General features: G+C 44.5%; 1 protein-coding gene across 1 annotated transcript; it reads right to left on the bottom strand.

Moving 5' to 3' along the window:
- Positions 1 to 2,543: 2,543 nt before the first annotated feature.
- Positions 2,544 to 10,585, bottom strand: AMBN (ameloblastin). Its single transcript, XM_086629878.1, is given in 7 exon segments — positions 2,544 to 2,579; positions 6,691 to 6,736; positions 6,823 to 6,854; positions 8,574 to 8,813; positions 9,781 to 9,836; positions 9,839 to 9,884; positions 10,544 to 10,585. Coding segments are annotated over 7 exon segments (498 nt in total).
- Positions 10,586 to 13,295: the final 2,710 nt, after the last annotated feature.

Here is a 13,295-nt window from a genome sequence, read left to right as displayed (position 1 = left end):
CTGAATGGACTAAAAGATAATGCTCCTCTGAAGGTACAGTGCAGCTGATGGGGAGTGAGGTCCTGTGTCTGGGAGAGGAGAAGGGAGAAAATCTGTTCAGTGAATGTGAAACAGAGTCTGGAGTGGGAGGAGGGAGGCTGTGCTATAACAAGACAATCTTACAGATCTAGCAGATTGCTGTGCAAATCCAGCATCTGAGATTACAGCAAGTCGCAGCATTACCAGGAACCGTGGCATGTTCCAGCAGGTACTTTGGAAGCTCTTGTGCAATGCAAATCCAAGGGAACAAGTGGCAAGAAAAATGTAAGGAAATGCTTAATACAGTCAAGGAGCAACAACGAAGTAGGTAATAGAGTGTATCTGATAGAAGGCAGTAAGGAGCAAATTAGTGCACTGACGTGAGCAAAGTGGTACTGTCTGTGTCTTTAGAGCTGCCATAATAAGCTGTCTTGTTTCATACCACACTTTGGCAGGAGCACTTACTGCATGATGCATTCATTTTTACACCCCCTCTTTAATGTTTTTTAAGCTCTGCATACCTCCTCTGCTGCTCTGTTCCTTCTGAAAAGCCTCTTGTTGCTGGCTGTTCTTTCAGATTGGATCCTTTCTGCTCTCTCCATGAGAAACTGCTTTGCTAGGGGCCTTGCTTTCACTTAACTCAAGCCTTCAGTGCAACAAATGATCCAAAAGAAATCCCAGACTCCTCATCTCCTTCCTCTAATTTTTTGGTCATTCCTAATGATGTGTGGCAGGAGCGCACACACCCGGCCGCCTTGTTGGAGGCCAAGGCTTTTGGCGCGGCAGTTGCCAGCTCCTTCACGCCCTTATCTTCACGCCTCTGACATCACATTGTGGCTGCTGTCACACACAAACTCTGGTCGGGTGCTGACCAGCACGTACTCCCACTCTATGGTGGTGAGGGTAAGAAAGGAGGGACCCTTCAGTCAACAGACAAGGTCTCCAGCCAGCATGACACCTCGTCTCAGAGGAGCCTCTGGACCACGACCAGTAGATGACCACAGTTCAGATCTGACCAGGCTATAAAATAGGGCCCCCATCAAAGACCCCTTTTTGGAGTGGTTCTCCTCAAAGGAGCAGGTCTGTAATTGGAAGCCCTCTCCTTGGGATTGGGATGCCACCCAAGGAAACTTCCACGGGTGGAGTGCCCTCATCCTCCTTTTGGTGAGTGATTATGCCTTCTGGATATATCCTTGAGTGAGCCCTTGCCCCTTTGGGTGAGCGATTCCGTCTTCTGGGTACCCTTGAGTGAGAGGTTTCCTTTTGTGTGTGAGTGAGCATGTGCACACTTTGTGATCATCATTCTCATGTGTTGTCGTGTAGTAATAACATCCTCGACTGGTGTACCAAACCTCTAATTTGTTAAATGTTATTGGAGTGTTGTTTTGGTCACCTCCACTGTCTCATTAGGTCTGGTTTAGTTTCAGTTACAAATCAGAGTTTGCTTGAATTTATTATCTGTGTGGAGTCATTTTGGTGTACCTCCATGACATCGTGGAAGAGCTCTAACAAAGCAAGTGTTTTGAATAAATCTTAACTTCCAGAAGCAACATATGCTGATGACCTTGGAGGACTGAGCTCCTGGGAAATGGAAACACGATGAATCTCCGTATTCCCTCTACAATTTCCCCTAGTGGTTCTTCCTCTCTCTGGAAATGGGTAAAGAAAGATAATTACATATTGGAAATATATTCCTCCTTTCCTGAACATGACCAAAGGTGATTAAGACGTCAGCTGTAGGCTAAATCCTGGAGTTCACACCTTTGTTTCTTTTCATCTTCCTTGTTTCTTATCACTTACCTGAAAACACTTGAGCAAGTCCTATTGAATTGTGATTTGTACACCCACAACGTGAGGATTGAAGAACTCCCCTATGATGAATGGCTATGATGACAAGACAGACTCCTGTAAGACTGCCCAAGTGCCCTGAAAAGTGTTAGATGAGAAGAAATACCCAAGAGAGAGGCTCATATTACACAGTTGTTACATATTTTTCTATTGATCCAATGCACTTTGTTTAAAAATTCTTGAATGAAGTTCAAATAACTTATGAAAAGCTACAGAAGTGCAAAGTCCTTGTGTAATCACAGATCTTGCTAAGACCATTGTTTGCTACGATCTAGACCTATGAAACAACCCCTGTAGCTGCCAATAACAGATACGGAGCTGCCAGCGTGGTTTACTTGCAACACGTGTATCATTACCTCTTGTCACACTATCTGGGGCAGATGCAGCTGAGCCTTGTTCTGCCACTTTCAGCCAGCCTGAGGAGAACTTCTCCAGCCTTGCCTCCAGGTGAGAAAGGTTTGATTAGGGTGGAAAAACTGGGCCTATGTTAATTCCTGATGCCTTCTACCCATCCCTGCTCTCTTTAGCCCCCTTTGCTTTACTTACTAGCAAATTCCTCACCTTGGACTTCCCCTTTGCTGGTGTGGTTACATTCCTCTTCTCCCTTCCCCCTTCCACCTCAGTATCTCTGCAAATCTCAGCCCTCAGCCTTTCCCAGTCTCACCCATGTGCATCTCCTACTTCTGCTGGGCAGAAATTCCCAGTAAGCCGCTCTGCAACACAAGCAACACAGGATATACAACATGTCATATTGGCACTTGAGCACTGCATGTCACCTTTATCCCGTAATTAAGAGTCAAGTGCCCCTACATGCCCCAGATAACAGTGGGCTGAAATACTTTGACACATACGACACGAGAGAGTCTGCAGAGCCATGAGGAATAGAGGACTCGAGATAGATCTGTTTCTTGAGAAAGAAGGGTAGTTCTCCAATGTCCCACAGAAGTCTCTAGGACCTGTAACACCTCTGCTATTTACCTCCAGTGCTGTGACAGAGACAGCAGCAGAGACAGAGCCATGAGGAATTGAGGACTTGAGATAGATCTGTTTCTTGAGAATAAAGGGTAGTTCTCCAATGTCCCACAGAAGTCTCTAGGACCCATAACACCTCTGCTATTTACCTCCAGTACTGTGACAGTTACAGCAGCTATCAGACATAGAAGTAGTGTGTGTCCCTGGGACTTGAAGTTTTTCTCCCCAGATGTAAATACATGTTGCTAATGCTCCTTTCTAATCTGGCATTTCCATATCAGAAATGCTTTGACTCTCCACCTCATTTCAGTTTTGATGTAAACTGCTCTGAAGAGATGCGATGGATGTAATGGGTTGAAGTTCACACTGACAACACGGCCAAGTTGCTGTCTCTCTCTGTGCTTGAGCACAGCTGTGGCAGAAGCCTTGCCCTGCCGTACTGATGTGCAGCACGTATGCACGGCAAGCTGCCCCAGACACTGCACCTGCATGGCTTCCCTCTCAGGCTGGACAGACCTCTGACAAACTGGAGATCAAAAGTCTGTTATAGATCTGTTTGACTGAAGACAATGTTGAAGAACCAGCTGTGTTTTTTGAAAGCAAAGGAAGTGTTTCTTGGGTATCGGGAGCAGCATCTCCTATCTTCCATCTACTGTTCTCACATTCAGGATCTAAAGTGGGTTTTTTGTTTGGGTGGTGGTTTTTTGTTTGTTTGTTTGTTTTTCCAAAAAGGAGCAGCAAAATGCATGGTGGAATAAATCTTTATTATGTAAGCGCTACCTTGTTCTCAGATAATACCCTACATCAGCCATGGAGAGACAGTCTCCCAGTACAAAAGGATGTCACAAAAGCACTTGTCACTTAAGATGTGTTTCTGCTTGGAACCAAGGAGACATTTAGCAGGAAAAGTTGAGTACATACCACCCTACACATGCACATACAGCAGCAGGAAGAGGAAATTTACAGTAATTCACTGCGTTAACAAAATGAACTGTTAATCATATTTTTCCCCCTCTCCCAAATAATATGGAAAGAAAAACCTTTGAACTAGAGCTTTCATAGCTGTATACATTTGGTTAGTATAGTAAATGCTTTATTGCAAGTCCCAGAAAAGCAGGTTTCTAGATCTCCTTTGCCAATTGTGATAGTTTGATGTGTGGGGGGGTGTTCTGGTGGCAGGGGAGGGGATTTGCTCCCTGTGCCACCAGATCTGAGTCCCATCCCCCCCGGGGGAGGTTGAGCCAAGGCGGCGCCTCTGCGAATTGCCCTATTTAAGTTGGGACAAAGGGGCGGGAAAGGGCTTTTTGCTCAGGAGCGAGGAGAGAGCAGGAGGGCGCTGCCCTCGCTCCCGGCTCCCGGCCGAGCGGCCGCTCGGGCCCGGGCCGGCGCCATGTGCTCAAGATGGCGCCGGGGGAGCCGCATGGGGGACTCGGTAAGCGCCCCACTCCCGGGGTGCCCGCCGGGCCGAGCTTCCCCAGAGAGGATTAAGATCTAAGAGAAGACAACCACAACGACCGGGTCAGCAAAGATGAAGCAGGAGGAGGTGTACTGGAGCTGAGGCTTCCCTTGCAAATCGGTGTGAGATGGCAGGCGGCCCCCCTGCAGCCAGGGTGTGCTCGGCGGAGCAGCGACCCACTCGTGGCCTGTGGAGAAACCCACGTCGGGAAGGAGATGCCTGAGCCCAGGAGAGGTCGTGGAGCAGGGGATGCGCGACCAGGTACTGTTGATAATGGGGCATGGAATGCACGACGAGGTCGTGGAGGCATCTGGAGACCGTGGGACGACCCACGCCGACGCGAGTGGCAGCAGCTCCCTAAGAGGCCGAGACTGGTAAAGCCCGAACTGGTGCGATCCATGGGGAGGATTGCAATCCTGCGGGCAGGACTTACTTTGGAAAAGTTTGGGGACTTTTTCTTTGTGAGTAGGGGATCCACCGAAGCAAGGGAAAAATGGTGTAAAGGCTCCTCCTCCTTTAAGAAAGGAGCGGCAGTGAACAACATGGATGAACTGACCTGTACTCCCCCATTCCCTGTCTCCCTGCGCCGCTGGGGGGAAGACAGAGCCAGGAACGAAAGGAAAATAGGGGGTGGGGAGGTGTTGTTTTAAGATCGGGCCTTGTTTTCTCTTTCTCCTCTCAAGTAACCGGTTTCGTTCCCTTTTGTCTTTTGTTTAGTAACTGTTAATAAATTGTTTTGTTTTATTAAGAAAGCCTGAGTCATGTTTTGCCCGAGACCATGTTTGGTGGGTGCTCCCTTTTCGGTTCTTGTCTCGACCCTCAGTCCAAAAAAAAAAAACCACGACACCAATTCATCGTGCAGATAAAACACGTGTATGATATAGAAGCAGCGAGCTGCATGGTTCCTGGAAGAGCTTTACACCCTACATGATCAGTTAACTGCTGGGCTTCATTTTCCTCTTGGAGTGTACGCAAGGCATCAGAGTACAAGGCAGGATACACACTCACTTCTTTCTGGACCTCTAGAGGGATTGGGCTGTAAAACTGAAGGGTAAGAGGCTGCCAGGGGGAAACTGAGTTCCTTCCACTCTGGCAGTGAGAATCCCTCTGCTCCAGCCTGATGGATGCATAGAGTCACTTGGCAAATTGCTTTCAGCACGTGCCACAGGCTCACTGTGGCCCACCAGCATGCCATCTAGAAGATGTACATCACTCTTCCGGTCTGACGGGAAAGCCCCAGGAGGTGAAGAACCTTCTTGCATCTGATTGACACCTCCGTGAAGCAGCAGCTTTTGTCCTGGGGCTGGTGAGTAATCTTCAGTTTTGACATCTCCCTGGAGGGTTAGGTTTTGAGGTCCCCATCCTAATCCACTGTACATGTCAGTAAAATGGGAAGCACAGCACCAGAGGCAGGTGCACCCACTCTGCCTCCCTGAAGAAAAAGCAAATTGAAAGACTCTGTTATTTCATAGAATCATAGAATGGTTTGGGTTGTAAGAGACCTTAAAGATCATCTAGTTCCAATCCCCCTGCCATGGGCAGGGACATTTTCCACTATATCAGGTTGCTCAAAACCTCGTCCAATCTGGCCTTGAACAATTCCAGGGATGGGGCATCTACAGCTTCTCTGGCAACCTGTTCCAGTGCCTCACCACCCTCAATGTAAAAAATTTCTTCCTTAGATCTAATTGACATCTACCCTCTTTCAGTTTAAAGCCATTGCCCCTTATTTCCTCAGTATCTTGTCAATGTGTGCAGTCAGCTGCTAGTGGCAAGCCTAGGCAGAAGACTAGCTATCCTCCACAACCTTTTGTGATATGGAAGCCAGTACTGGAGGACAACCCTTCAGAAACAGGGGCTGCACAGAGCAGCCAGAGAGTCTTTATCCTGCAGCTACGCCAGATGTACCACCAGTGCCTGCCATCTCCTGTTACCAGTGAACACCTGGTTCTTGAAATGGGAAATGGCCTTCAACTGTGGCCTTTAGGCTTGAGGGACAAACTACCATCTGAGTGTGGCTTTTATGGTCATGATTATTAATTTTTTCTGGTCCCTTTCCAAGACAGTAGTTATCGACTTAGAAAGATAGGAAGTTTTTGAGTTATCACACCTGCTGACCAATTACTTATGCTCTGCCTCTTGCTCCCATAGTGTAAGGAAGTCTTACAATGAGAACAACATTTGTGATCTAACTTAAAGTGCATTATGCGTACAGTAACCTCTACACAAATATGTGTTGCAAAGATCGTGAAGCCCTTGGTTATGATTGAAAGAAGACTGCGAATACGCAGAACCGTTTCACTGAAATTTATGTTCAAAAAGTCTAGGCTGTCTTGCTTTATGATCACTTAAAGCCAGATATCCCTTCTAGTGCTATAGACCCAGATATGACTCACCTGCATTTCTTCAGAGCTCCCTATGTCAAGTCTCGCAGGGACACCCTAATAAAAAAACAGTAGAGTGAGGCAAGGCAATTTCCACTGGAAAGATAGATGCCTGAAGGTGAGAAAAATTGAAATAAACTTATCCCTTGACTTGCTGCATAGGACAGAAAAAACAGCTAAGGGAAAAGCTAGATAAAACAAAAAAGAATAATCAGTGAATTAAATAACTGGTTGTTGTAGGGGCTGTTGTGCTTCTCCCTGCTGGACTAATTGATATGCAGTCGGGCACATTGAGAACAAAAAGAAAAGAATAATTTGTTGGTGTTAGCAAGCATTCGATGCTATGGATGTTGGGAAGAACGACCAGGACTCTACTTTTGAGGGCACAGACAAGTATGGATAGTCACGTCTGCTTCACTTGTGTGCCCTGCTGGCTGCAGGCCAGAGACATTTAAATGCGTTAGCTCAGAGCTGCGTGTATGCTGAAAGTGACTGCTCAGCTCCTGGGAGAGAGCCGGCTTGTGCCTCGCCGTCAGCAAGGGCAGACATAGCAAAGATGTGTCTGCCCACACCGTTCGTGTAGGTGTGGCTGAACACAGCTTTGAGACACTTGGAGAGAATTTATGGCTTGCCTTTACAAATAGATTTTTTACACAGATGGATGCTTTTCTGACTTACTGTTTCTGCAAAAAAAAAGACATCTCCTCAGCTGATTCTTAGTTCTGACTAAGAATATGACAATTTAGTCCAACCAAGAGTTGCTGTGAAACTTTTTTGTAAACATAATTATGTTACAGTACCTAAGAAAGCTATACATTAAAATCTATACTCACCTTGGGACCTAAATGCCCTGAATATTCCAGTGCTGGTTAAACGCATTAGTTTAGAAGAAAGCAGTCAGTGTACATATTTTAAAAAAGACTTGCTGAACAGAGAGAGAATCCGCTAACCAACAGCAAATGAGAAGACGTGTTAAATGACATACTGCATCAGTGGAACGAGTATGGCTTGGTTAAAGAATATATCTATATCAAGAGAGCACTTGTGCTACATGATCTTCCTTCAAACCATCTCCTGCTGTTCTTTGTACAGTTTCAATAGCAATGAAAGTAAGGAAAAAAATAAGGCATGGTTTGTAGAAGAAAAAAGTTAATATCTGTTACTAGAGCAACTGATAAAATTGGAAAAAAATACAAACTTTCAAGCATACCTAGGTCGTCTTTAGCACTTGCATTATTTTATTTCCTGAAATAAATCCATCTAGTAACAGGGTTTATTTCAAGGCTGATTGCACAAGGATAGATAAAATTATGCTGTGACATTATGTCTGTAGTACCATCCTCTGTAGACAAAAATCTCAGATTTCATTGGGAAAGGGGTATTGCAGGTCATCCTTTATCTGTGGGATATAGGTCTGATCTTGCACTGGGCAAGAACCAAACCTACATAGTCCTCAAAGTGGTCAGTGGGTTTCTGTTAGATAAGACAGCCTAAGAATCTATCCATATTCCTCTTGCAGAGCCAGTTTTCTGAGTCAAATGACCAAAGCTACTCCAGTCAAAGATACTGAAGGATACATTCTGTCCTGACTCACATGATGATCATCACCAGAAGAAGTATTCACTTATTTCCACTGATGTTTGTTACACTTTCTCCACTGAAATGGCACCATAAAGGGTAAAGATGGAAAGATAAACACTGACACCACCTTACCTTTTCCAGCCATGTTAAGAATCTGGCCGCAACCATTCCCAATGGAAATAAACACTGTCTTATTTCAGTGAGTCAAAGGGTGGGAACAAGTCTGGCAAACTACCCATAGTGCAGAACCTATCAGAGACTTGTCAAGCCAAAAGAAAGGACCAATTTCAATGAGCCTACATAATGAAAACTGCCTGCTGTTTAGTTCTGGTAGCTGGCAGCTGTTGCTGGACCCCTGAAAGTTCTTGGTGAAACTGCCACTGTCTCTGCAGGACTAATGACTGCCCTTCATTGTGGTGGACTAGGGCTTGCTTGGCAGGCTGTGGTGTGGGCTGCAGCAATGGGTTTTGTGCTTGTAACCCAGGTTGTTGAGGTTGAAGTGGTATCTGCTGGGATGGCAGTGGCGGAGAATGGACAGGCATCGTGTATTCATACTGCAAGGAAAAGAGACAAGAGTGTTATTAAAATGTGTGCAAAAGAGATTATCTTTCTGCCACTAAGATGACAGCAATATTGTCCCAGAGTGAAAAATTATAGATAAGGGAAGTAATCTGCCCTATCCTGCCTAAAATGATGCTAATACCACCACTTGCATTTCTCGCAGTGCCCAGACGTGACCCAAATGTTTGGCTGCTCCTTCCGTCATCTTTACAACCAAATCTAGTCCTGCAGCACACTTTCCAGAGTACCTAGGAAACTGCTGCCACATGTCAGACAAGCAACACAAGGTGGTCACAGCCTCAGCATGGTCCGTGCCCATGACAGGGAGGTTGGATTAGATGATCTCTAAGGTTCCTTCCAGCCTATGCCATTCTATGATTCTACAATTCTATGAAACATCCCTCCAGCATGATGATGAGCAAGAGACAAGCTCAGATGCCTTGACAGCAACTCTTCTACAGAGAAAGCCTGGGCTGCCTGCCAGAATGCTTACCTACTAATGGTGTCAGTTCATTTTAGAATGGCTAAATGATTTGCAAAGGCAATACTAGATCGCTGCGGTAGAGCAGCCACTCCTTCCTCAACATCAGACCTCCACCTGGGCTACCCGCCTTCCTGATGTCATGTTTCAGCAATGCTCAAACAAGATGACTACCCACTTCAGTGTATTTTGTCAACAGACTCCATTAGACCTATTTTAGACACTTTCATTATTCAGCTGTACCCTGAGGATAAGATGCTAGATGACCTGGTGGCATTCACTGGAAGTCCCATTCGTATGGGACTCTCCATATGAGAGCATGGCATTTGCTTCACGTGTCAGTGATCCTGCCTCCATTGCTGACTAAACTCTGACTCCCAAAGGAAGAAGAGCTTGTCCCAGAATGATCTTCTTTTTCCTGAGCCATAGGTGCCTCATAAGGCACAGTTTGAATGAAAGGAAGCACAGAACCAGATTACGTGTTTTGTCTCATGTCCCTGTGGCCTTTGCCTGAGCCATGAGTATGAAGAATACAGTGCAGCCAGATGGAGTTAAATGGCTCTCTATAGTCGTTGTGGCCATGCTATGAGAATAGGTGAAGGGAGAACATCCATTTCTACCTAGTACTGTGCATTTTTCAATGTTATCAACATGACAGTATCAGAAGACCCCATGGAAAAAAGTTTGGAAAATTATCCCTTGCAACATCTAAATATGAAGACAGAGTGATCTGCTTTTTCAAAGGGAACTGAAGTGATGCTAAGTGTCCTGGTCAAGTTGGCAGAGGAAGCTTGAGGTCAAGTAGGAGTTTCAAACATCTAAATCATGGTTCAGGTCCTAAATATATGGGTAGATTTTTATTAAAGGGTTTGCTTTCTTAAAGCCTGCTATGTAAAACACTGAACTGCTTTAGGTTTTGTTTTGGGTTTTCTTTTGAATACACTTCTTTCAATGTATATGACTTTATCAAGACATAATACGTTATTTGCCTGGCGGTCTGTTTTCAATATTATCTATCATCAGCTACAGCAGTAACTAAGGATTACTACTTATTCTGCTGAGTATTATGAGAATGAAAAGCTAGCACATCCACAGTGAAAGATTTCTTTTTGTCATCTATGTGTTATTGCAAACACATAAGAAAACAGAACTCAAAATAGTGGTTTGAATCTCTAGGCGTCTTTTTCATAAATATGCACATACGGCAAATAATGTGTTGTTGGAAAATAGAGGAGTAATTACCTGTGGAAGCATGTTTGTATTCTGTCTTCCATATTGTCTCATCTTCTGAGAAACAAACAAAAATCAATATAAATTGGTTGTTCCTTTCACACCTTACTCTCATTCTATTACCGTAGCACCTTCACTATTCATCTAAACGTTAATGCTCTCATCTGGTTTTGGCTCATTGTACACCTACTCTGCTTGAAAAAACAAGAACATCTACTCTCCAGGATTTTTAAATACCTCTGCGTGAATTGTCATCTTACGCTGCTCAACATCATGTGAATAATACTGGAGATCTTCTCTTGCAGTGGATTATGCAGGCTTGTCACATTGCAAGACTCTCAGTGAGAGGGAGGGTTTGCCTGAAAAACAAGGAGAAAATATTTATCTTGGTGGATGGAGACAAATGGAGGGGTTCTTTAAGAAAAGTTTTGCCTGAAAGGTTTCTTAAGGAAGCTTGAGATTTTTACACATGTAGTCTTTTTCAGGACAAATATAAAGCAAAGCAGTTTGGCATGTCCTTATCTTTCCACCATCTTTGATCAGTGTTATCACTGCTTTCGTTTGGGTGATTCATGGATCATGGCCTAAACAAATACGCTTGGCAGTTATTCACGGTGTTCGCCTTCTGAATAAATCAGTTTAAAATGTCCTGAGACTTTTGCAAGAGCTGGCTCTGTTCTCTTAGGTATGTGACATTAGAGTCAGCCAGAGTGCGTACTTTTTGACTGTTTTGCTTTTTGTGGCAATCGGAGGTCCTTTCTTGCACGGTTGCTGTTTTGAGCGGCCTGGCTGACCCTGCCGAGCTGCCAATGAAGTCAGTAGGAATGCTACTAGAAACCTGCTTTTGGTTAGGAATACACTGTGAGAGCTCTACAGCACATATGCTTCCACTAATGGAAGCTGGAGCTGAAATTGGTACAAAAACTGCAGCCAAAAGAACTGCTGCAAGGAAATTAAGGATAAATCTAGCACCCCACTTTACACAACTACCATCTGTTAAGACCAGGACATCTTCAAAACAGAGCATTATTGGCAATCTCTTTGCATATCTCTGTGGCTATCACTAGCTACTTGCACTTTAACTGAGCAAGTGGGGAAGTTAAGATGGCAAAAGTGAGCAACTCCTGAAAAACAATTTTTTTTCTGGTTTACCTTATTGAAAAGTTTAAATACCAGGTTTGGTTCTGGTGACCTTTTTTTAACTTCTTATACCCTTGCATGCCGTGACTAGGTTCAATTTATTGGATGAAGGTGTATGTCACTGTGTCACGCATTGTTAATATTACCTTGATGAAGTATGCAGACCACAGCAAGGCCTGGCAGGCAAGGACTAATTCTATTTTCTTGAGCTACAGGCACTAGATTTTATCTAAAGGCTTGCCAGGGAATTAAGCCATAAACAAGTGGGCTGTTCTGACATGAGGGACTTCTAGGGGCTAATGTGAGTAGATGTAACACAAAAACAGCAAAAGATGGAAACAAAACTTTCCACAGGGTAAATGCAAATTTAATCTTCTTCAAATTTCCAAGTTACGCTTTAATCCAGAAATTCTTTTCTCCCAAATGAATTGCATTACAGATTATTACAGAGTCTGTTGAAAGGAAAGTGTTGCCCTGCTATTCTCCACCCATTTTAATGACAGTTAAAGAAGTTTTGAAGTGTTGGAATAGTTCTCAAGATTCTGACCAGCCCCACTTCTGAGGTTTTGCTCTGCATTTTAAGGACCACGTCATCTAGAAACTTGATAGGAGAGAGCCAGCAAGTCACAGTAGGGGAGATATTATCTCTTACAATACTATCTTTTTTTCATTTGCAGCTGTCACTTTTTTATTCAAGAAGTGATCGTGCATAGCTGGAATGAGAGGACACATACCGCAAGGCTTATACTTGCCATTTGCTGTGGTCTGGCCTGCTGAGGGTACACCTGCAACCAGACAGAACAGATATGAGAGCCCTCCTGAGCCAGGAATAACACCCACAGACACACGGACAAAACAGGCTCAGGAAAGCCCTGTGTGTGGTACAGCCTAGAGTTATCATATAAACTGATATACCACCAACTTTAGTATACTATCAAGAGTACTAATTTATTCTCCTGTCCTCTACGTTTCCCTGATAAGACCCCAAGGTTGCGAAAGGAGTGCTGCTGCTGTCATGGCACAAAACAATCCCTGGAGTACAGATTTTTTAGAGTGCATTGATTTCTCCTGGTGGCATCACCTTTGAACAGACACCACAGTTAGGGCTGTACGCCTACGTGGGAGTCAGTTCTGGCAGCCCATCTGTGGGAAATCAAGTCTCTGTTTTAAAAGAAATTAAGATTTCTGCTTCATTCACCATCTCTGCAGGCACACAATGGCTTGGTTTGACGGAAGGCAGCCGATCAGGGAGATGAGATGGAGTGTTTGTTGGCAACCCTTTCAGCAGCCGCTTATTATTAGGCGAGCTTGGCTGAAGTACAAAGCCATGCTTTTCAGCTACAGGTAAAACCCCTCTCCCTATAGAAACCAAAATAGAACTAACTGGTCTTGCCTTGCTGCCCAGAACTTTAAAACTTACCACTGCAGTTACACATTCAGTGGAATTCTAGCAAAAATCCTTATCCTACATTCCAGTTGCCATGCAATTCTCTGCACAACGCTTGGGTGGTGTGAACAAAACGTAACGAACTTCAGTTGCAATATAGAAAATAAGCTTAGACATTGATAACAAGTGGACAGCCAAACACCAGAGGAGGATGTCTAAGAAGGAGATGCTGTTTCT

The sequence above is a fragment of the Tauraco erythrolophus genome, chromosome Z (assembly GCF_009769465.1).
Source record: "Tauraco erythrolophus isolate bTauEry1 chromosome Z, bTauEry1.pri, whole genome shotgun sequence".
NCBI classification, from domain to species: Eukaryota; Metazoa; Chordata; class Aves; order Musophagiformes; family Musophagidae; genus Tauraco; species Tauraco erythrolophus.
This window is presented reverse-complemented; position numbering and strand designations above follow the sequence as displayed.